Source organism: Phaenicophaeus curvirostris, chromosome 4, assembly GCF_032191515.1.
Source record: "Phaenicophaeus curvirostris isolate KB17595 chromosome 4, BPBGC_Pcur_1.0, whole genome shotgun sequence".
Taxonomy (NCBI): domain Eukaryota; kingdom Metazoa; phylum Chordata; class Aves; order Cuculiformes; family Cuculidae; genus Phaenicophaeus; species Phaenicophaeus curvirostris.
In genome coordinates this window covers 43,707,474-43,732,234 of record NC_091395.1, presented here as the reverse complement: position 1 = coordinate 43,732,234, position 24,761 = coordinate 43,707,474, and the positions used below count along the sequence as shown (strand labels likewise).

The 24,761-nt window shown below is 41.6% G+C and overlaps 2 protein-coding genes across 6 annotated transcripts in view; one reads left to right on the top strand and one right to left on the bottom strand.

Moving 5' to 3' along the window:
- Positions 1–12,102, bottom strand: part of WWC2 (WW and C2 domain containing 2) — a 298,844-nt gene extending 286,742 nt beyond the window's left edge. For all 4 annotated transcript variants that reach the window (XR_011337363.1, XM_069855898.1, XM_069855899.1 and 1 more), the window contains exon 1: positions 11,966–12,102. Coding sequence is in view for 3 of the 4 variants with exons in the window: in XM_069855898.1 (XP_069711999.1) it covers positions 11,966–12,096 (131 nt within the window). In the remaining variant the exon portion in view is untranslated. The remainder of the gene's footprint in view (positions 1–11,965) is intronic.
- Positions 11,965–24,761, top strand: part of DCTD (dCMP deaminase) — a 65,368-nt gene continuing 52,571 nt past the window's right edge. Inside the window, exon 1 of one of the 2 annotated variants that reach the window (XM_069855938.1) lies at positions 11,965–12,059. The gene's annotated coding sequence lies outside the window, so the exon portion shown is untranslated. The remainder of the gene's footprint in view (positions 12,060–24,761) is intronic. The other variant, XM_069855940.1, reaches the window with a different exon arrangement.

Sequence of the window (24,761 nt, the reverse complement as noted above, 5' to 3'; positions counted from 1 at the left end):
CCTCCCACTACCATAATTCCCATTCTAATGTAGCCCATTTCAGTCTCCTAGTCCTGCAGTCACCTGATCATCACCCAGTTTTTCCATTAAAGGCACAGGTGTTTGGTTTTAAGGACTTCATGTCACACTTCATGATAATAAACACTTTCCTTGAATTTAAGGAGATTACATCAACACGTTACTTCTCTGACACTATTTTTCCAAAATATTATATTTAGCTAATTCGAGGATCTAACATTGATAAAGCCACATTTACCATCATATGCCTGGTAAATAACAAAGGAAAAGCCAGGTATAAAATCCTGAAATGTCTGCTTATAGTAATAGCAGACCAGCCTTCCCCAGAAAACATTTTTTTTCCCTTTTAATAACAGAATAATGTACATGGGAAAGAACCTCTGGAGTTCATTGGGTCGGACATCCTGCCCAATACAGGAAAATGCTGAAATCTGACCAGGTTGCTCTGAGTCATGCCCACCACTACCGAGGGCAACCTGTATTAGTGTTTGCCCACAAATCCCAGTCTACACTGCCAGTTCTTTTTGATTCAGCAAATCACTGAAATTCCATTTGCAATTATTTTTAAAGCTCTTCTGGGATACAGATTATATATTGACACATCAGTTTCAACATAATGAACAGTATAAATTCTATCTCAATGTTAAAACACTGTGGTTTCTATTAAAAAAACATTAATTTTCATCAACTGCCTGCTGTTACTTTCACTTACTTCAACATGCGTATGGAAGACCAAAGTCAGTATTAAGTTCAGTACACATTCTGTACTTAATTTATCCTTAGTCTCCACACCATCCAGAGACTGTGCTTTCACAAAGTGAAGTCTTTAGTACCAAAGCTAGTTTAAGGAAGATGATCGATTTTTGCAGAATAAAAAGAAAAAAAAAAGTAAAGTAAATTAAATTCCCTTTTCACTGATGCAGTAGTACTATAAGCTTTTGTTGCAATATGACCTTTAATGGGATTTTTTTTTTTTCATCTTTACTCCTGGTGCTTTTAAGCCTTTCTACTCTGGTTCACAGCAAAGTTGCAACCTTCTGCCTCAAAGACAACACTACCAACAAAGAGTGCTCTGGTAAGCACTGTCACCCCTCACACTAGACACCTGCAGTAGAAATGTTACACAAGAACTTCAGGCAGCTGGCTGAAGCTACTTAACTCTAGTACACCTGCCAAACCCAGTATTACTGGAAAACTACTCTGCTCCCTCCCCCCTACCCTTTTTTTTAAACACTCTTCATACATTTTAAAAATACTAGTCACATTAGACACTGCAGCTATGACCAGAAAGAAGATACCTAACAACTTCTCAGCAAAATCTGACAGATAAAAATAAAAGAATGTGAAATATCAACTGTATAAGGACATTCTAAAAAATTTAATACAAGCCCTTTAATTGTTCTAAATTTGTCCTCAAAGCTTATTTTCTTGCCCAGTTCTTCCTTGGAAATACAAAGTTTTTATGGCTTTCATAAATTCTGAGCAAATGAACCAGCCAGATCCCCATCAACAACCTGCCACAGCAAAGAAGTCCATGGCTCATTTTAGATCACTGTAAGCCATGCTAACAAGTGAGAGGCACAACAACCAGACAAGCAAACAAGAACAAAAGTGAGAACCAAAAAGCCTAATTCATATCACCATAATAATTTGTTTTGCTATAAGCAGTTCACCTTCCAGACCACAGTATCATTAATTTAGCTAACACAGCAGTGTAACCAATTAACTACTCCTTAGGAAACCTCAAACTTGAGTTCACTAAAGTCTTTCCCTCAAAGAGCAGACATAAAAAGAGCCTAGGGATGCCAAGTAACAGAGGGAAACTAGAAAAGAACATGAAAAGCTCAGAAACTTGAACAACTCCTCTGTTTATTGTGTAAATCTCTGCACGTTAAGCCTTAGTGCAGTAGTAAACCACTGATTGCACTAGCCTGACTAAAAAGGCTTACAGTGTTTGTGTGCTTTGTTGTATCCCATAATTTCTGTAGCCATTTGAACAGTATTTCAGGAATGTCCCGTAGAATTCTCAGATGATTATTCACATCCATAACATTCCACTGTTCACCAGATCATTTGTAAATGTGTTAACAGCTCATTCAAAACATTGCAATAGTCACAATATTAATTACAGAAAGACATCTCTACTCCTTATTAGCTTCCTATCTTGAATTGTATCTTCTTATGTACAATCATTTACTACTCAATGCTTCAGCAAAATATATTCTAAATATTCAGTACTTCAATTCTAAACGATCCTTCTTCATGATGTAACCCCCTCAAGCACCTGATCAGTGAGCCACTTTGCTGCAAAACAAAGCTAGCAACTAAAAAAAATATGGGAAATATGAAAAAGTTTGGAAAAACTCCTACTGTTCAGGAGCACTAGGACATGGAAACATAGAAGAAAAGACCTTAGCTTCTGGGGCTTCTCTAAACATCTATATTCCAATCCAGTAATGAAAAGGAACACTATTATTTACTTCAGAAGGGTGAAATTCAAGTCAACCCTCAGAGAACACATCATCATCTGAGCAGTATCCCATTTTCTTTATTTCATTCCAGTTCTATGGACATTCCAATTCCAGTTTTGGCAGCTTCTCACTATTCACTGTGGAACTTAGTACTGAATAGCTTTGCAAAATAAGCTGCGATACAAGCTTAAGGCACAATCTCTGAGAAGTCCCTAGAACGCCAAACCAGAATCATTCACCACTGTACAACTCCATTCAAACCAAAAAAGTGCAGTAAGCATTAAGTCTTTGCACTTAAGTTCTCAAGCAACAAAACCCCAAAATTTCATTTAGGACAGATGCTGAAGACAATAAAACTATCCATTACTGGGAATGTGATTAAAATCAATGCAAACTCTCAGAAAAAATACAATCATACATAACATTTGCAAGGTCATACTTCAAAATTTATAAAAACTGCTGTACAATATGGCACAATGCATTAAGACAGCACTGACGGAATGAGTTGAGAAGGACAGTGGGCTTAGGTATGCCTAGGAATACATCCAAGAGTAAATAAAAAGCATAATTAAGGAAGGCAGAACCATGACCTAACTTCTGTCAAAGTTTTAACAACAAATTAAGAACATAAGTAATGCATTAATATGTTCCTACCCGGATACCTAGATATCACTTCCTAAAGAAAAGCAGCTACCAAGCTCCAAAACCTATGAAGGCTCAGGAGTTTCACACAGGATGAGAAAGTTTCCTCATGAAGAAACTTTGTATCATACATCTCTTGGACAAAATCACAGAAGGCTAAATAGAGGTCAAATGAGCTTTACAAGCAAAAGTAACCATAGACTATTTCACAAAAGTAAAGGCTATTGCTCATTGCCCTCCCAAAATCAAGAAAAGCGTTAATCTCCCAGCTACTCCAACCTCACTGCACTATAAATCTTTCTCCACAACAACTGGTCTCTACTGGATCTTTGCAGAACAGAAGCCAAAACCAGCACCTCTGTCTGGGCTCTGCGTCAGTTGGGCTTCAACAGGGACAGCAGCACCCACCTAGAGGTCCTACACAGCCAGAACGGTTCATGAACATGAATCCTACCACAGGATGTGGTCAGATCATCAGGCCATGAGCCACACTTCTCTGGACAAGACTACAGTTTAACAATTGATGGTATTAAACAAAGGGAAAAAATCCACACCGTTGTTTCCTCATCAAAAACAAATAAGCGTCTTTTCTTTGGCAATTTTCTGTAATCCACCACAGACAGTAAGCAAGGTTACAATGACCCCTTTTTCAGCTGATGTGGGCCATACCTTCTCTTCTGAAGGATTAAGAGAACCACACAGCAAATCACCGTCTCTTCTGATGATCAGAAGAGTGACAGACAGAAGCAACCAGAATAGTTCCTCCACAGTGTGATCCAAAGAAAAACACTGCCATGCAGCTATACAACAGAGGACACCTGCACTTTAGTCAAACCCTGTTACGTGACAAGATGCTACTAAGACATATGCCTGCCACATAGCTAAAGGCAGGTGCTACACATCTTTTTTTTTGACATACTGCCATATGGCATGACGTGCTTGCACGCAATCTGCAGGATACCAAAAGTTCATCTGTCACATGATTAAAAATACCTGCATCTTTGTGAGACATTCCCAGCTCTGTGAGGGAGGTAAGCTTTTAAGAGCAAAGGACCAGGCATTTAATCAGAGTAAGAATTCTTCACAGGTCATATCTATAAGCTGCAAGATATGCTTATCTGTACAAGACTACAGTTCAGCACTTAAGTACTTTAAAAGAAACAACACGTGTAAGTACTGTTCCCTCATTAACACCATGAGAATGTTGCTAATACAAAGAAGGTCCTAGCAGGATTCAGTTAAAATACAGATTCTTACAGACTTTTTACTCTATACCAAAGGTAAAAAAATAATTGGTATTTCTAGGCATTGAAAGCCTGATTATCAGAACAAACAGTATGTTATGGAAGGCATCCCATTCTTCTTTTTGTTTCTCAAATAAAGACTGAAGTTCAATTTAATGAATTGAGAAAAATAGCACAGACATACCCAAGCAGGTCCAACATACAGTATTGTATAACACACTGGAAGAGTGCAGAAATTTGAGTTTGCTGTACCAAGACAATACGTCTTTACATACCCAAACAATTACTTTGAATACAATGTGCATTCCGAGTTGATGAGATTAAGTTGCCTTTCTTCAAGTACAAACAGTATCCAGCTTAAAAGGATAGTATCTGATCTTGTTCTATGAGATGCAAGTGATTGTTTCAGTTGACAGAATACATTTGTACCACTGACATATTGCATCTAACCCAGAAATCCTAACCAACCAAAAAATTCCAAAAGCAAGTGAGGGGAAGCAATCTCTGCCCCAAGAAGTCTTTACATTACCTTTTAAAAACAAAAGCGAGGGATTGACTTCATCAGGTAGGAACTTCATCACTAACAGTTTGGCACAGAAAAAGACACTGGGAAGAACAGTAATATTCAGCAACACTCAAAATGTGCTGTTTAAAAAGACCCAAACTCTACACTCACAAAGCAAAACCCCACAAAATACTCAAGCAACACAAAAGGGAAAGGAAACCCTAACTACTGTACCACTCCCCTTTTCAGCCACTAGCTGCTCTTTCCAAATGAAGGATAAGTCTATTTGTCTATACAAATGACTCCCTGAAACGCATGAAGAGAAATGGCTACTTTTCTTCACAAAATAAAACATTCCAAGTCTTGAATTATAGCATCATTCTGGTGAGGTGCTTTGCAGCAAAGTCTAAAACACATTTTATGAATAATTAGGAAAAAAATACAAACTCAAAGAACTTCTGTTCTACTTTCATACACAGCAGAAACTGGCTATTCATATAGCCATATATTGTCACCAGCAGCACATTCCTGGAAAACAGAAACTAATTCTGCAACTGTGCAATGACAAAATTTCTCTTCAACAAGAGCTTCACAGTAACAAACATTTCAAAAGTCAGTGAAAAGCTTGTCACATCGTAAAGGTTTCTGGGTGACAGAAAACACTTGAGATCAAGGTGTCTGTGACAGTTGCACTGATGGTTCACAGCAAAGCAAAGGTGAACAGAGACACACGCACAAGAAAACAATGGAGAAACCAAAGAAAAGAAATGGTCACCTAAGACGACAGTTCCATGGCAGCTAGGATTGATCTGCATCGTGGTTTCTACAGCACCACTCTCCCCTTTTGCTCCCAGCTCCAGACTTGCTTCATGTCTCACACCAGCCTAGTATCTATTCGGTGACTCAAAAAGATGATTCTGCTGGAAAACAACTCTAAGTGCAAGGGGTTTCATTTAGCCAAATATTCTTCTGGGGTAAGTTTACTATATGGTGGCAGGAGAGGGACAGGTAAACAGAACTGTGACAGTCCAGACTCAGTGGGTTGTGTCACCTCTCTACAACTTTTTTCCATTTCCCTTGCAGGTCAATGTAATAAGAATTTACACAACCCAGCATAACAGTTGTGAAACCTCAGTATTGTTTCTATAAATGCATTTCAGAAAATGTGCCACCATGGAAATGTTACTATATGTTGGTCCATTTTCAACCTTTTCCATTACTTCCATGGGTATTCCTCTAGTTTTTAGTCACTTGTGCAATATAAAAATTGTGACATCTCAACATCTATAACATTTTTTAAGCTAAAAAGTAGAAAGAAAACCAAAACAAAAGCTATTTCACAAAACTCAACTTGTCTGTAGATATTACAAACATTAGTAAGTGGAAGCAGAGAAATCATCTTATTTTATCCTAATAAACCTAGTAACACATTCAAAGCGTAGACTTCTTACCACAGGATTGAACAGAAGTTATTTTACTGGAGGAAAACAAGAACTCCTAAAGTAATCTGTACAGATCTCTGAAGTTGTAAATAATTTTATCTATATTTCTGATCTACATATTGACCCTTGCCTGTAAAAATGAAAATTTCTTTCAAAGCTATTATTACAAAGTAAAGCCAGTTCCCCTTCTCTAAAAATATAAGATAGTTCTGAAGGATGCCTTCATTTATCCATACTGTAGAAGGACATCTCTAGCAAACAGCTCGGCTCCATCCAGCTGATAAAAGGTCTGCTTCCCTTCAGGTGTACAACATCTCATTCAGACTTATGTTGTACATGACAACTACAGTAATGTTATCTTGTGAGCCAAGATAGCTTTTAATCGAAATGGCTCCAGTATGCAAACACTAAAGACACAGGTCTGGAGAAACCACAGTCTAGACCACTTGCCCCGCTTTACATACCAGGTCACAATCCTTGGCTTTAACCAGCGGGGAACATACTTTGCACACATAAGCAAATACTCCATACCATTTCCTGACTTGTTAACTTCTCCTGCTCTGAGATGAAAGATACAGTGCAGGCCTATCACTCCTGGAGAAATAAAGAATAAAAGCACTATCTCAGAGTTACCATAGTCGTTTTCAGCAACGCTAAAAATCAACAAAGCAAACTACAGACTTGTTAAAGAACCTACATACACAATCGCTATGTATTTTAACACTGTCTGATGCTATCACAGCTATATTAGCACTGTAATATTAGAATTCCACCTTAAACTGGATAAACAAATGAAGGTGTCAGAAGTTCAGACAGCTAGTCTCTCATTGCAAGTTCAGTACTTGCATCACGGGTTTTATTTTGAATAAATACACATCAATTAAGTAAAAGCAGTTCCCAACCTGTCACTGAAACTGGTATGAGATACCAGACAGTTTCACATGGAATATGCACATTCCTGAGCAGACAAGGAGACAGGAACAAATTATGCAGAGTTTGGATAAAAACAAGCAAATGATTCTCAAGGATTAAACAAAGCTGAAAAAGATACTGGGGGGAGGGGGGGAAGAAGCAGGACTCATTATCCTATCTCACTACGGGATTATTGCCAGTTACACAACTTGGAGTACCATCAAATGAATCTTTACTAATTTTCAAAAAAAGGTTGGCGACTATTTCTTAATAAGGTTACAAATTCGTAAGGTATGTTGAGGTGATCATTTAAGAGCCCCACACCACCACAAATGTAAAAGCCCTGGTCCCTTCTGAGCTACTAGCAAACAAGTGAGATGCAAAGGAAAATAGAAACAGAATAAAAAATGGAACTTTCACCAACAGTTTGTCATTAAATTCATTCTTAGCAAGCAGCAAGCTAAACAAAGGATTTATCAGTAGTTGCTCAAGTGGTACCTTAAATCAGCAATGTCAAGATTTGCACTTAAAACAGAATTAGGATCCATCCCTTTTGCAACGCAATGACTAACACTTACAATTTAACATCACCATTCTTCAAAGGACACATGAATCATAATCCTATATCTTGCCTAGATTATGTTTCCTCCCACCCAGAAGTTTTAACATTTCAGAAGTTTTTCTTATTTTAGCTGAAGTCCTGCAGTCACTAGTTTCAACCACAGAACTGTACTTGCCTCAGACACCAAGCACTGAGTAGAATAATTATCTGTCACCACACAGCTGCTTACTTCCATGCATAAAAGAATCTAGCCAAATTTATTTTCCAGTCTCTGATGATGCCTTCTATCATGCTATTCCCTTTTCCGCTTGCCTCTTTTTCGCTACCTTTAACTTTCACTGGAACAATATCCCTTATTTCTCTGAATCTCCAGTGTGACTAGAAGCTTCCTACCAAGCACCCATGAACTCCAGCAGCGCCCAGGAAAGAAACAGTCCCCCTGCTCAAGTAACTTCAACCTCAGTATATTCCCTCCTCACAGCCTCTGCTGTTCACAGGACAAAAGAAAACAAGTTTCAGTGAAAAAGTAAGGAACAAAATGTCCTTCATTTCCAAGGGAAAATGGCACATACCATTTAATTGCTGAAACGTAATAAAGGTTCTAATTCAGACAAATGTTGCACAGGTTATAGAATTCTGTGATAAAGACTGTAGTGTTTTCCTCCCCAAAATATGAAAGCAGCAATGGAAACTGCACTCCCTCTCCACAATCAGCACAAAAACTCTTTCACTGTCTCTTAACTTGTGAAGTTCTCTGGTTTCTGCACACTTGATATTTCTCAAGCACCATCTCAGTTATATAGTTAGCAAGTACACTGGAAACATTCTAGCAAAAGCATAAGATGAACTATTTCAAACGTACAAAGATATTTTAAACACATTTTTCTCCTTCGTGAAAAGTGGAAAGAAAAAGGATAGCTTTGTTTTCATAGCAGCTCACTCCTTAGTACCGACAAGAGTGCAGATAAACATTTAAATAAAGATCACTTGCAGCTTCTGAATTTGTATTTTTTTTTAATAGCTTGCCTAAAATGAAAGATACCTGTTTTGAGTCAGTGGTGACTGGTAGTGGAACGTGGACAACTCACTAAGTAGAAACCAAGATACGAGAAGTCCTGCGTTCCTAGTTAGAAACCCAAATGTCATCCAACTGCTGAAGATCTGAGGGTACCGAGACTCCCATCTCCTATTCTACTCCTCCTTGGTGCTCTACTCTGTTGGTTCCACTAAGAAACATAACAAACATGTTCATATGCATCAAATGATGGAAAAAAAGAAAAATTTTCCTTTCAAAGTTTTCTGCCTCCACCACAAAACCCTCTTAATCATCTACCAGAAACAAACCCACACCAACACCTTACTGAAACTCATTACCCCAGGAACCTGAAAGAATCTCAAGGGAACTTCAAAGAGAAAGATGAATTCCTCTCAACCTTTCTCACTTATGCATCTGTTTCGTCCTTTTCAGTCCATAGTTATCTTTTTATAATCTTACCAAATAGTAGTAGGATACAATTTACATTTTGGGCTATTTCCCTTCTTAGAGTAAGTAAATAATTTTCAGAAGAACTGTCCAGATTAGCTGGTTCAGTTTGCACTAGCTTGGAGGAGTCATAAACAAAGAAATAATGTCTATACACTTCGTTAGTGAAAATGTTACTGTAACTTCCACATTGCCTTTACATTTCTCTTTCTCACACTTCAAATCTTCAAGTCTCCTCTCTTTTGGGCCACCAGTCTTCAAAACAAATCAACACGGTAACCTAAAAGCTTGGAGAGAGAACAGTGCAAAACATTAAAACCCCCTGAAGAACAGAGAAGTTCAAACAGCTTCCACAACACTCCGAAACCACAACAGGCCAAGTCACTCTTGCCCTTACAAGTGTGAGCTTCTCTAACATCAATGGGATTACTCAGATAAATGAAGTGGGCAAAACTGAAAACTGAGCTCCGAGCTTGGAGCTGATGCAAGGTTTTCTTCACAGCTGTACACAAGGCTACCATTATATTAACAGACTTACACCTTATAAGCAGTAACAAATACATGTTCTATCAGAACAGTCTAGAAAACATGGGAAAAAGCTCCACTATACTAAAAATACCAGACACAAAATTTTCCCAAAAGCTTTGAAACATGGCATTTTCAACTGCCAACTTATTTCTAGACATGAATATTTTAAATCAGTAACAAAGAGGTTCCTAATTGTGCTCAAATACACCTGGCAACCCACAGACATATGCCTGATGTCTCACAACACTACTCTGCATTATTTGTATCTTCTAAATCAAAAAAGATAAAAATTATTTTAAACATCAATCATGATTTTTCTATATAATCATCCAGGGAATGCAGTATAACACAGCAGAAGGAATACCGTTCATAAAAAAAACAAACTTATCTATTCTACACTTACTTTCCCGATGAAACATTTTAGGAGCCCATGTGGTACGATATTCCACAAGTACATTATAAAAACTTTATGACCTCCATCAGAGAAAATAGTTAGAGTGAAAAAAAAAGTCCCAAAGCATCATCAAACAAGGAAATGTGTTTTCAGTTAGAATCTATTATCTTCATTTTGACAATGTAAGATGATACCTGGAAGGTACAATGGGATCTAAAGCAAAGTTATCACAGGATTTTCACGCATTTCTTATTCAGTTTTCCAAATGAGGTCACCAATACAAATACAGGTTTTAAATATGGATATTGTAAATACAAATACTGTAACCCACATGTTAAATGGGCTTATCAGTCTGTCTCCTGTGCAGCTTCACAGTTGAGCCATGTACACTAAAGCACAGATTCAGATTCCCTCAAGCATCTACGGCAAAATGTCTGTTTGTTTTGCACGACTGACATAGCTTAACAATTAATTCAAACACTGTTCTTTCTGAGGAAGGTCTTTTCTTCCTCAGTTCCACTACAAATCAAGTGTGGGCTTGATTTCGCTTTCATCTGGAATCAAGATATCAATAACATGCGAGTGCATTACACACTTGGTGGTCTACTCTGTTGATCAGAGTGAAGACTCAAAGTTTACCACCCCTAAACTTTTCAGAACTACAAAAATGTGTAAAAAAATTTTAAATTAGCATACTCATGAGGTGCTATTATAACGAGCACAAGTCAATGTCATGATTTCCATTACCGCAATTGCAGCATTTTGGATTCTGCCTTGCAAACACAAATTAGAATTATAGCATTGTAGAATAGTTTGGGTTGGAAGGGACCTTAAAGATCATCCAGTCCCAACCCCCCTGCCATGGGCATGGACATCCCACCAGCCCAGGCTGCCCAAGGCCCCATCCAACCTGGCCTTGAACAGCTCCAGGGATGGGGCAGCCACAGCTTCCCTGGGCACCTCACCACTCTCATCGTGAAGAAATTCCTCTGTACGCCTAGTCTAAATTAAGAGTCTAAAACTAAAGAAAGCTTTAAATCCACTATTTGCAGAGTAAATCTTTGGGGTTTATTGCCAGCAGTAAAAAAAAAAAAAATCAACACTGAACCACCCAAGCCGGCCAGGTACCTGGAGTAACACCGTCCTGCCTACCTTATCACCTCACTAATATTTACAAGGTATTTAACGTGTCCTGAAGCACAAAGGAATTTCAGCGTTAGGTTTGCCACTTACTGGAATTTGGAATTCGCAGGACGGGGGGGGTTAGGGTGGGGGCAGACACAGCAGATGATGCTTGTCAAAACTTTCCCTGCCCAGCTTGCAGCCACCTCTCCTGATTCCGCCGGAGAAACAGAAACCGCAGCCTTCATTTATAATTCAGTGCAGTTCGTTCCACCCGTTTCGAAGGGCTTTGATGGCTGGACAGCGGGGTTTTCGACGGCAACGTTGTATTTCGTAACACACGCGAAGTTTTGGGGACTTGAGTTACTTTGTGGGAGGGGGAAGAGGGGGGCACGGGATGGCCGAGCCGCTGCACTGGGAGGGATTCGCCAACTTCGGTACCTGCCGGGAACTCCCCAAACTACAGCGACCCCTGGCACCTCCGGGAAGGGCTGGACACAGGCTTTTCTCCCCCAGCCCCGAGCACCGACTCGGGGTCAGAGCCGCGCACCGAGGGGAAAGGGGGTGCGGGCGGGGGCTCCTCCCGGCCCATCCCCGTGGCTTCCAGCCCCCCCCCCCCCCCCGCCCCACCCCCTCGCCCACCTGTCCCGGGGGTCGATCCAGCTGGTCTGCTTGGCGTTGTGGTCGATGTAGAAGACTTTGCCGTCGTAATCCCTCGCCTCCTCCCAGCCATCGGGTAAGGGGAGCTGCCCGTCCCCCGCTTCCCTAGGCATGGCCGGGCGGCGCGGGGAGCTGCTCCATTAGGGGACGGGGGGAAAAAAAAAAAAAAAAGGACGGGAAGCCAGCGGAGGCCCCGCCGAGCCGGGGGAGGGGTCCGGGAGCGGGGAAGCCCCGCTCGGGGCCGGTTCTCAGCCGCGCCGAGCCGGGCCGGGGCTGCCCAGCTGCCGCCGGGGCGCGGGGAGCCCGGCTGAGCCCCGGGGCGGCCGCCGCTCATTAGCATGAGATTAGCATCCGTCTCATCTGCATGCGCATTCCTCCCGCCGCATTCCTCAGGGTTAACCCCTGCCCGGCGCTGCCGGGGAACGCGGGGCGGAAAGGGAGCCCCGCGGGGCAGGGGGCGGTGGGAAAGGAGGAGGCGAGAAGCTTGGAACGGGGGGGAGGTTGGTGCTTCCAGGCGAGCTCTGCCCGCGGGCGGGGGAAAAACAACTTAAACATCCCGGCTTTGTGGCGTTTGCTGGGCAGGAGCCCCCCCCGGGGACGCCCTTTGGGATGTCCCGGGAACGGGCGGGTTTGCCGCTGGCTCCTGGAGGTGGAGAGGGTTTCATAGAATCGTAGAATCACCAGGTTGGAAGAGACCCACCGGATTATCGAGTCCAACCATTCCTATCAAACACTAAACCATGCCCCTCAGCACCTCGTCCACCCGTGCCTTAAACACCTCCAGGGAAGGTGAATCAACCACCTCCCTGGGCAGCCTCTGCCAGTGCCCAATGACCCTTTCTGTGAAAAATTTTTTCCTAATGTTCAGCCTAAATCTCCCCTGGCGGAGCTTAAGGCCATTCCCTCTTGTCCTGTCCCCTGTCACTTGGGAGAAGAGACCAGCTCCCTCCTCTCTACAACCTCCTTTCAGGTAGTTGTAGAGAGCAATGAGGTCTCCCCTCAGCCTCCTTTTCTCCAGGCTAAACAACCCCAGCTCTCTCAGCCACTCCTCATAAGGCCTGTTCTCCAGCCCCCTCACCAGCTTTGTTGCTCTTCTCTGGACTCTTTCCAGAGCCTCAACATCCTTCTTTGCAGTGAGGGGCCCAGAACTGAATACAGGATTCAAGGAGCGGTCTCACCAGTGCCAAGTACAGAGGGAGAAGTCCCAGTGAGGTGCATCGATCCACTTCTACTGGCATTAGCGTGACTATTGCTAGGCAATAATTTATTATATTCAGACTGAAGAAAGATCTCCTTTAATTACAGTGAAGTCAGAGAATCGTGGAATAGTTTGGGTTGGAAGGGACCTTAGAGATAATCCAGTTCCACCCCCTCCTCCCATGGGCAGGGACATCCCACCTGGCCTTGAACACCTCCAGGGATGGGGCAGCCACAGCTTCCCTGGGCAACCTGTGCCAGTGCCTCATCACTGTGAAGAAATTCCTCCTTATGTCTGGTTTAGATCTGCCGCTCTCCAGTTTATGCCCATTGGTCCTAGTCCTGTCACTACAAGCCTTTGTGAACAGAAGAGAAGAAATAAAATTATTGAGGGTCTGAAAAGTGAGCTTTACAATGAGGACTTAGCAAAGAGGAGCCTAAGAAGTGATTTGATCACATTATTTACATTTGCAATATAGAAATAGTTGTTTCGCCTCATGCAAGGTGAGGTCAGGCTCCACTAACCTCGCTCTGCGTCCTCCTGAACTCTTGCTAAACTCCAGTAAGTCTCAAGGGTTCCTAGGAAGGAACTTGACATTTTAAATACCTGAGTTCGAAATTTAAATAAAAGAGGGAACCCTTCTCTAACCCTGGAAGTACCTAAACTCACGGCCCTTTTTTCCTTTTTGAACAGAAGCACCAGTGGAGAGTAAGGGCACACACACCCCACCTGTGCCCCAACCTGTCCTGGCACATAAGCAGACAGCTGAGTTGCATTAGGTATGGAAACCAGGTGTGAATTACAGTGTGGTTATCTCACTTTTGCCACAGTAGAAGAGTACTCCGGGGTGATTACCATAGTTCAGCTGATAGAAGGTAACTTAATGAACTCTATTAATTTGCCTGTGTATCTGATTCCCAAGATTTGGTACCAGAAATGAAGCACCCATGGGGGAATCTGACTCCCTAGTTTAGCAGCCGAGACTCTGAAGTAACTCAAGTTTTAGTTCCTGCTTTTTAGGATGTTTTATTCCTTTTCACTTTGAGTTACTGGTTTAATGTAACAAACTTTCATTGGGAGAGGAAGTCTGAGACCCAGAGCTGTCCTTTTCTTCTTTTTCTTTTTTCTTTTTAAATTTGGTTATCTGCTCCACTATAACTATCTCTAGCATTCAGCTCTATGAATTATTCTTCTGAGACAATTTATGCTTCTTAAATATTGAATTTGTTCAGTGTTTAACAAAATTTTTGATTCCACTTCAGAGGCCACATAGCTGACAGGCATTGCAGTAACTAATTTATAGGTGTCTAAGTCCCATTGCTGGATCTGCTCCTAAGCAGAAAAAAGTACCAGTGAGATATGATTTTGATTTAGCTAATTACAAATCTGGTACAGCTATGACCTTTATTATTTTAGCCATTCCACTTTTTTTTATTCTGTAACAGTATCTCTGCAAATGGCTGGTGTGTTGAGCTCCAGGCTATCTTGAAGATTTTGTTTTACATCTGTTGCAGTAAGGTAATGTGCAGTGAAACTACATACATGAAGTAAGCCCCCTGTGGTAAACAGTGGAGAAAAAAATAAGCCACACTAACTTCTGAAGATCCTTAAGAATTCAGGTGCTTAGGGTGAGCAAGAAGATCATTGCCTATTAAAGTGACAGACTAACTTCATTGAGAAGTTTCAATGAGCTGATTGGTTTATGAAGTCCAGTCTTATTTTCCATCACTGTAAAGAAGCACTTTTGCTATCCATTTACATTTATATCCTTTTAAATAGTCTACCTTTATTTTAAAAACTTGTTTATAGGTGATAGCCTACAGTGTGAAAGTACATGTGGCAGTTGTGGGGCAGGATAAATGGGATTTCCTTTTCCTTTTTAAAGTTCAGTTTGAGTTATCAATAAGACATTTTGTTATGTGAGTTGATTAAAAGCGATAGAAGGGTATACTTTGCTTTCTAAAAGTAGCTGCCAGTTTCTTATTTTTGGTATTAACAGGGAGCTTTTATGATGATGCAGCCTTTTTCATCCTGAAAAAGTGGGCCTCTTATACAGCAACACTCACATATTCCTACTTTCTAAATAATCCACACAAAAGAAGGCACGAGATTAGGATATCTGGAATACCAAGACAAAACTGAATCGTCATTTATGTCAATACTTCCTCTGAAGTTAGTTATAGCACCTGAGGTAATACCCAATTCCTATTGTATGCTACCACCAAGGCAGCTGGAGTTACATCTTTGTTTATTGGTCAGATGAGATCAATGCAATTGTGGATGTGGATCTGTTTTATAGCCATCTTTACCAGGGCAAAACTTTTCATCAGAAAGCATCAATATTTTCATTTGCAAAAATAGATCATAATTGCAGTTTTTAATTTTTGGAAATACGTATACTAAGATTATTATGTAATTGCCTAATTTCTGTGCATATACTTGTGTGTCCCTATACAGATGTCCTTACACATTAAAATACGAGCTGTTGCGTGGTTAAGTGTTTGGTTCTCCCCTTTCTCCCTTCATTTTCCATTGTTTGAGTACTTCATTGTGTTCGTATTCATAGTTAGAGTCTACATCCCAGAACATTGGCTTTGGACTGCTTAGAAATGACAATATTTGAAGTCAGACTGACAGAAAGTGACTAGTATTTGTGTTATTAGATGCCAGACCTTTAATATTGCCACTGAGAACATTTAGGTTTTTGAAGGACTGCTACTGTTGTACAAAACAGAGTCCAATTATCCTCTCTTTCTTTTTTATTTTTTTGCAGTTTGGCCTGGTAGAAAATAATTTCTTCCACTGTTTTTTAATGGCTTTTTCATGTCTAATACAGGAATGGAGAACGGATGTTCATAATGATCCTTTTTAGCCTAAAACATGCAATAAATTCCAACTAAAAGTAGTTTTGCAACTGTACCTCCTACATTTCAACTGATAACCTGCCTAGCGTTTTGTGCTGACATTGTCAGCTGACAGCATACCACAGATTGTTTGGCCTAATTGCATAAGACAGCATAGTTCAGAAGATGTAAGCATGCTTTATTCAAAACACAGAAGGATGCATATGAAATCGTCCAAAAGCATGGAACAATGTAGCTATGGCATGACTTAAGTATTTATCAGTAAGTATGACAAATAACAAAATACGCTTAACAAAAAGGAGCTAATTGTTCCTTCTTTTGCTTTGCGTATGCATGTTTAACCAGTCTGGAGAAGTTCGTATTGTAAGTAGTACATAGGTAAAGGGTTAAATTAAAAGGAATTAGAATAATAAGTATTTTGTGCCCTTTCTACTTACTGTTATCAGCTAGGAGGAAAAATGCCTATGCAAAAATCTGGAATACAAACCTGGCTGAATCCAACAAAGACAAATGGTTGTATCCCATCACATAACAAGAAGCATACTCCAGTCCGTACTAGCATCGTTAATCTCTTGATACTCCCTTCTTGCTTCTTCTTTCACAGCAAGTCTGTTCTTGGGACTGAGTATGATCAAAAAAGGAATGTTTGTAGCCTTTCATGCATAGCAAGTGACTCCCTTAACTTGATGATCCACTAGAGTGATGTCCCTGAAGAAACTTACAGCTGTTACAACTTTGACTTGTACTATGCACAAATGGCTCTGAATCAAGAGCCACAGCTGTCTCCCTGAAAATCTACATAGTTCAGCCTCCATTGCTTTCAAACAGAAATTGAGTGCAGAGTCAGTTATGAAGCATGGTGACAGAATTCATGTCTAAAAACATCTGACAAAAGCGTCTGAAAATATGTTATGTTGGGTTTCTTCAGACACTTAAACACAACCTCCTTTCAGGTAGTTGTAGAGAGCAATGAGGTCTCCCCTCAGCCTCCTCTTCTCAAGGCTAAACAACCCCAGCTCTCTCAGCCGTTCCTCATAAGACCTGCTCTCCAGCCCCTTCACCAGCTTTGTTGCTCTTCTCCGGACTCGCTCCAGAGCCTCAACATCCTTCTTGTGGTGAGGGGCCCAGAACTGAGCACAGGATTCGAGGAGCGGTCTCACCAGTGCCGAGTACAGGGGGAGAATAACCTCCCTGCACCTGCTGGTCACACCGTTTCTGATACAAGCCAAGATGCCATTGGTCTTCTTGGCCACCTGGGCACACTGCTGGCTCATGTTCAGTCGGCTGTCAACCAACACCCCCAGGTCCCTCTCCTCCAGGCAGCTTTCTAGACAGACTTCTCCTAGTCTGTAGCTCTGCATAGGGTTGTTGTGCCCCAAGTTCAGGACCCGGCATTTGGCCTTGTTAAACCTCATGCCATTGGTCTCAGCCCAGCAGTCCAGCCTGTTCAGATCCCTTTGCAGAGCCTCCCTACCCTGCAGCAGATCCACACTTCCGCCCCGCTTAGTGTTGTCTGCAAACTTGCTAAGGGAGCACTCAATGCCTTCATCCAGGTCATTGATAAAGACATTGAACAGGGCTGGACCCAGCACTGAGCCCTGGGGAACCCCACTTGTCACTGGCCTCCAGCTGGATTTCACACCATTTCCCACCACTCTCTGGGCCCGGCCAGCCAACCAGTTTTCCACCCAGGAGAGTGTGCGCCTGTCCAGGCCAGAGGCTGACAGTTTCCCAAGCAGAACGCTGTGAGAAACTGTGTCAAAGGCTTTACTGAAGTCCAGGAAGACCACATCTACAGCCTTTCCCTCATCCAGCAGCCGAGTCACTTTGTCATAGAAGGTGATCAGGTTAGTTTGGCAAGACCTGCCTTTTGTGAACCCGTGTTGACTGGGCCTGATCACATGGTTCTCTTGCATGTGCTTCATGATAGCACTCAAGATCACCTGTTCCATGACTTTCCTTGGCACTGAGGTCAGACTGACAGGCCTGTAGTTTCCTGGGTCCTCCCTGCGACCCTTCTTGTAGATGGGCACAACATCAGCCAGCCCCCAGTCCAGTGGGACTTCCCCAGTCTTCCAGGACTGCTGGAAGATGATGGAAAGGGGTTTGGCCAGCACATCCGCCAGCTCCTTCAATACCCTTGGATGAATCCCATCCAGCCCCATAGACTTGTGGCTGTCTAGTTGGGCTAGCAAGGCTCTGACCACCTCCTCTTGGATCATGGGAGCCTCATTTTGCTCCTCTAGCTCCTGGGTTTGTACACAGACGGAACAACTTTCTTTACAATTAAAGACTGAGGCAAAGAAGGCATTAAGTACCTCAGCCTCATCCTCATCCCCTGTCGCTGGACAAGTCCTCCCTTCCTCACTTATAGCTCCTGTAGAAATCTAAAAAATTGTCAGTATTTTCAGCATTATAAATGCTTATTTATTTAACAACAGTGAATTTTATCTGACAGCAATGTTTAAAAAAAAAGAAAAGAAAACACCAAGAAATAGGACTCCTTTATGCTGCAAGAGTTATAGTTTTGAAAAGGGTTTACAAAGTCCTGTGAGGAAAAACCGTGTACACATGTGAGGGAGAAAAGGAGGAGGAGTGCTGTTATGCTCTTGTCAGCTTGTGTTGTATGTGTATGTCTGAGAGTAAAAGATCTTTGAATAATATTGTTTCTGGTTGAATTTACGATGAAGCTTTGCGGAAGCGATGTAGCCAGAAAACAGCTTTGATTAATCTTTATGCTCATTCAGCTTTTCTCTTTACCCCAAAGCCCACTCTTTCCACTGATACTCAGTTGGACAGCTTGCTGCTAAAATAGGATGTCCTACAAAGGCTTCCCAGAGCACCAGTGAAAAATACCATACCAGATTCTGCTTCAAATGAATATATACTAGCTTTTTTTTTTTTTCCCCAGAATTTTTGCCTTATTTTTGCCTTCAGGCATGCTTAGGAGAAAGTAATGAGCAATTACACGTTCTGAGTCCTTGCAGACATAATTTTAATCCTAGGAATCTGAAAATAAGTTCACAGAATAATTTGTACTGATTGTTCATCTGAGTAAAAGTTTAGGCTAGATAGAATGGAAATGATGTTGTTAAGAGCTGTGCCTCAAACCTAACTACGGAAATATGAGTAATGTTTTCATGGTAAAATCATCTCAAGCTCAACGCAAGCCACTCATTAAACTAACTTAGCATTCAGTTCTGCTAACTCGGATTCATACTACTGATATTTCCTTGAACAAAGGAAAAAGAAGAGGGAGAGGGTTTTTTGGTTCCAAAAGCCCTAGGGTCGATGAGGTCCAAATTAGCCTCCAAGGCGTATTCCCATAAAATTTCTTGATGCAGTCTTGGTATGTTTGCTTGACGTTACATGTTCCATAGAAACAGTATCACTGTATTTTTTTAATATGTCCCAGATACTTGTACACACATATTTGACTTTCCTATGTTTCATCATATCTATGGAATTGTGGTGTCTCTTCACTGCTGTGTCATGGCTTTGGAGAACTGTAAAAGCACACCTGGTCAGCCAAGAAGATTCCCAAGAGTCTGGTCTTCTCATTTGGTTGCATGTAAGACAGAAGTAGGCCAGCAATAGAGGTTTTGAGCTCATCACCAGGGAGGGAGGAATGAAGGAGTTTCTCAATAACAGCTCCTTTGGTGGAGAACAGTGATTAATTTCTTCAAGTATTTAAGATACTCCATCAAGTAGTATACCAGTGCATGCATTTACAGAGCTAATGCTTTTAACAGTCCCATTCTACTGGTGCAAGGAGTAAATGTTTCCTCCTTGGCCAGAAGAAAGGACTTAATGTACATCTGTCATGTTTTATCTATCTAAGGGGGGGGAAATGGATGAAATACGAAAATGAATGTATTTGCAACAACATCTTGAAGTGTGTTTCTTTTCTGTATCACCCATGTTCTTTCAGAAACACAGTGCAGTAAATGGAGAAGACTGGACTAATTGACCGAGTACTTAAAACCTGCATTACAAAAAATCTTCTGATTGATGGATAGCCTTAGGGAGCCTTTCTTTAAACAAATTAAAAAATCTTATATGAAACACAAAACGAGTATGAATTTGACAAAATACAATATGAAAAAAAAATGCTTCTTTTCTTTTCCACTCATTTTTCACCTCTCCTTTCCCTTCAAGAAGTATGGTTTCTTCGCATGAATGCAAAGTACTTTGACGTCTATCCTGGCCAACAAAAAAAGAACCTCAGTCATGTCTTTTGCTTACCGAGGCTGAAAACCATGCTGTAAAAATGAAATCTGAATCTGTGCAAATTTATAGCAAAAATGGGACTGATACATCAATACCAAGATTTAATACTGTTAAACTGCTAGAGATGTTTCTGAACTGTATGAATCATCCTATTGTAATTTTCATTCTAGTCTGATTATTCAAAACCCAGAATCCCAATGTGTGCACTTTTTGGAGAAATGAAACAAATTAAGGAACACAGCATGATATTATTATGTCCACTTTGCAGGGGACATTAAAAAAAATGTGTTAAGTGACTTGATGGAGTAAAAAATATCTAAACGAAATAGGCTAAGGATTAGGACTTAGGATGCCTTCAGCTCATGATCTGAATCTGTTGAACTACGTTGTGCCATTTTTATTATTTCAGTATGTGGTCCAGAAATGCTTGGGGTGAGCTTTCTTATCACGAGGAAAAGATTATAACTCATACTAAAAAATCCTTTTATTCAGTATCACGTTCCCAGGTAAAATGTATTATATAAAAGTTATCAGTTCCATATGGTCAAACATATGCCATGAAAACCTGTGTCCACATGAGAGGCACATGACAGAATTTCAGTGGCTCTTTCTTTTGAGTTTCTTGGTGTAGAAACACAGCAAAAACCTAAATTGTAGTTAGCGTACTTGTGTTTATAAATGGCTTGGGTTGGAAGGGATCTCCAAGATCATCCAGTTCCAATCCCTCTGATAGGAATGGTTGGACTCGATGATCTGGTGGGTCTCTTCCAACCTAGTTATTCTATGATTCTATGTTCCACTAGATCAGGTTGCTCAGAGCCTCATCCAAGCTGGTGTTGAACGCCTCCAGGAATGGGGTATCCACACCTTCTCTGGACAACCTGTTCCAGTGCCTCACCAACCTCACAGTCAAAAAAACTCTTCCTTATATGCCACGTAAATCTACCTTCTTTTGATTTTAAAGCCATTACTCCTTGTCCTATCGCTCCATGCCCTTGTAAAAAGTCCCTCTCCAGTTTTCTTGTAGGGTCCCCCTTAGGTATTGGAAGGCTGCTGTAATGTCTCCCTGGAGCCATCTCTTCTCCAGGCTAAACAACCCCAACTCTTTCAGCCTGTTTGCTCAGAAGAGGTGTTCCATCCCTCTGATCATTTCTGTGGCCTTCCTTTGCTCCAAGAGGTCCATGTCTTTCCTGTGTTGAGGCCTCCAGAGCTGGATGCACTGCTTCAGGTGAGGGTCTCAAGAGTGGAGTAGAGGGGGAGAATCACCTGCCTCGACCTACTGATCACACTGATGCAGCCCAAGATATTTCTGGGCTGGGCTTTCTGGGCTGCAAGTGCACATTGTCAGTGCACATCCAGCTTTTCATCCACCAATACCCCTAAGTCCTTCTCTTCGGGGCTGCTCTCAGTCCATTCTTTGTCCAGCCTGTATTTATGCTTAGGATTGCCCTGACCCAGGTGCAGGACCTTGCCTGTGGCCTTGTTGAACTTCATGACGTTCACACAGACCCGCCTCTCTAGCCTGTCAAGTACCCTCTGGATTGCATCCCTTCCCTCCAGCATGTCGACTACACCACACAGCCTGGTGTCACTGGCAAACTTGCTGAGGGTGCCCTCAATCCTACTGCACGTGTCACTGACAAAGATGGTAAACAGTGCCAGTTCCAATACTGACCCCTGAGGAACCCCTGAGGAACATCACTCATTCGGTGCCCACTGGGTCATTGAGCTGTTTGGCACAACTCTTGAGGTGTGACCATCCAGCCAATTCCTGGTCCACTGAGTGGTCCATCCATGAAATCCGTGTCTCTCCAATTTGGAGACAAGGATGTTGTGTGGGACAGCATTAAATGGTTTGGATAAGTACAGGTAAGTGACGTCAGTTGCTCTTCCTTTACCCACTAGTGCAACGCACTAATAAAGAAATGACCTCCAACAGCATAAAGAGATTACACTGAACAATAATTCAAAGAAAATAATTTGAAGCTATGAAAAGTCTGCAAAATTTAAGTACAGAAACATGATCCTTGAACTATTAAATGTTAGAGCTGTTGCTGATAATCAGCTGTTCTGTAAAGGCGTTAATGTAAAGCTAAAGGATATATTCTTGATACTTATACCAAAGGAATCACAGGATGATTTAGGTTGCAAGGGACCTCTGGAGGTCATATTATTCAACCCCGCTGATTAAATAGGGCCACTTGGAGACAGTTGCCCAGGACCATGTCCTGGGTTATTTAGTATCTCCAAGGATGGAGATTCCACAACCTGTCAGGAAAGAAGTGTTTCCTGATATTCAGAAAGAACTTCCTTGTTTCACTTTGTGCCTGTTGCCTCTGATCCTGTCACTGTATGCAACTGAAAACAGCCTGGCTCCATCTTCTTTGCATTTATATACATTGATGAGATACCCCTGAACTTTCTCTTCTCCAGGCTGAGCAGTCCCAACTCTCTCAGCTTCTCTTCATACATAAGGTGCTCCAGTCCCTTCATCATCCTTGTGGCCCTTTGCTGGACTATTTGCAGTATGTCATGTCCATGTCTGTTTTATGGGGAAGCCCAGAACTGGACTCAACATGTCAAGTGTGGCCTCACCAGTGCTGAGTAGAGGGCAAGATTCACTTCCCTCCATCATCTCAGATCACCAAGGATCACCTTGGCAATGCCACTAATACAAAATGCTGGCTGCCTTTGCTCCAAGGGCACTTTGCTGGCTTATGGCCAACTTCTTGTCCACCAGGACCTCCAGGTCTTTTTCTGCAAAGCTACTTTCCAGCCAGCTGGCCTGGAGTGCGTACTCATGCATGAGTTTATTCCTCCCCAGGTGCAAGGAGTTATTCTTTGTTGAACTTTATGAGAATCCTGTTTGCCCATTTCTCCACATCTTTAAAAATCATGACACCATGCCACATAATTCAAACATACCAAACCAAAGAAACTACTACACTGCAAATTGGCTTCTTGAACTGCTCCTGCAAGTGAGCGGCCCGGTGTTTAGAATCAGTGCTGCTTTCCCTTTTGTCCTGCTAGACAATCAGAACAAGAGATAAACCTCCTCAGGACTGCAGTCTCTGCAGCCTTCAGTGGTATCATAGACATCACCACTCACAAAAGACCTTGATTTTTCTATGGAAGCATTAATACATGTTTGTACAACTCAATATGCCACCTTCAGCAACAGAAACAAAAGTGTTCTTTTATATGAAGAAGAAAAATGATGTTTTCAAATGCTAGCTCAAAAAATCTCTGATTACTTAACCACTGATGCCTTCTTTCCCCATCATAACAAACGTGAAAGAAGTACAATACTCTTATGCAGCAGCATGCTTCTCACTCCAGGAACCCAGAAACAATTAGTTTCGGCTTTTTTTTTCAGATTGCAGAATTAGGCCTTTCAAACTGAGGAATTAAAGTGCAGTGTGTCTTCAAAATGTAGCAGAACAAGGGGTGGCTGATTGACAGCTTCAGTCTAGTTTCACCCCATGTACTTAAACCACGATTCACGCTAATTTTTGATATATCAGTGATGAAGTGGGAGCAGCAAAGGTAGTGTCACCTTTTTCCATAGCAGGTGCTGGCTCCTCTTCTTTTCATTGCCTTCCCCTTTCCACTGCCTTTCTTCTTATACCTGGTCCCTCTGATGTTCCTGTTGCTCTGCAGCTATCAGCTCTGATCTTCCAGGGCCAGGGATGTAGCGGGGCTAACGCTAATAGCCCTGGCTTACTCCATGCAGCCAGTTTATCTCCACAGTGTGCTCTGCTGTCATACCAATATCAACCATACTACTCCCATCTACAGTGCATCCTGTGTCCCTACTCCCTGGAAGAGTCTTGGCGGTTCTCTAGTCACCTCCATACTTGTTGCTGTGAAAAGCCATCAAAGGACTGTGCAGCCAACAGTAACATCTGCTGTTAAAGTCAGTGGCTGGGATTGCCACTCAAACCATCCCACTCTTGTGAGACAGAAAAACAGGGTCAAAACCAAAATGGGAGTGCTTGCTCCTGGATTCTGCTCAAGAGGGGCTCTGAGCGGAGGTGAATATGCTGCACATCCTTCGGTGGCCTCAAAACAGCACCGACAGTCACACCAGCAGCTCCATCCAGTGAGAACTGGAAGAAGAAAAATCAACTGGAGGTTGAGAGTCATCATCATCTTTGGAATCAGTGTGCCTTTTACATTAGCTGTTGCCAAAGAGTCATTCTCAATTTACACATAACATCACAAATTACAGGGACCAAGATGCTGTTAAGGGAAAGAAAAGATGTGATACATTAAATAAATATTTTTAAAAGTTTTAGGTGTTTTTTGTAGATCACGAGCAATCTAACACAAGCTTTTGTTTTGTTTTGATAAGAGGAGGCAAAGAAATAGACTGGGGCAGGGAGAAGAAGGTGAGGAGTTGTTTATGAAAGGACGTTTTCTTGAATCAAATAAATCCTTGAAGAAAATCATGTTTCAGAAAAAGATCTCGAAAAGAACATTGAAA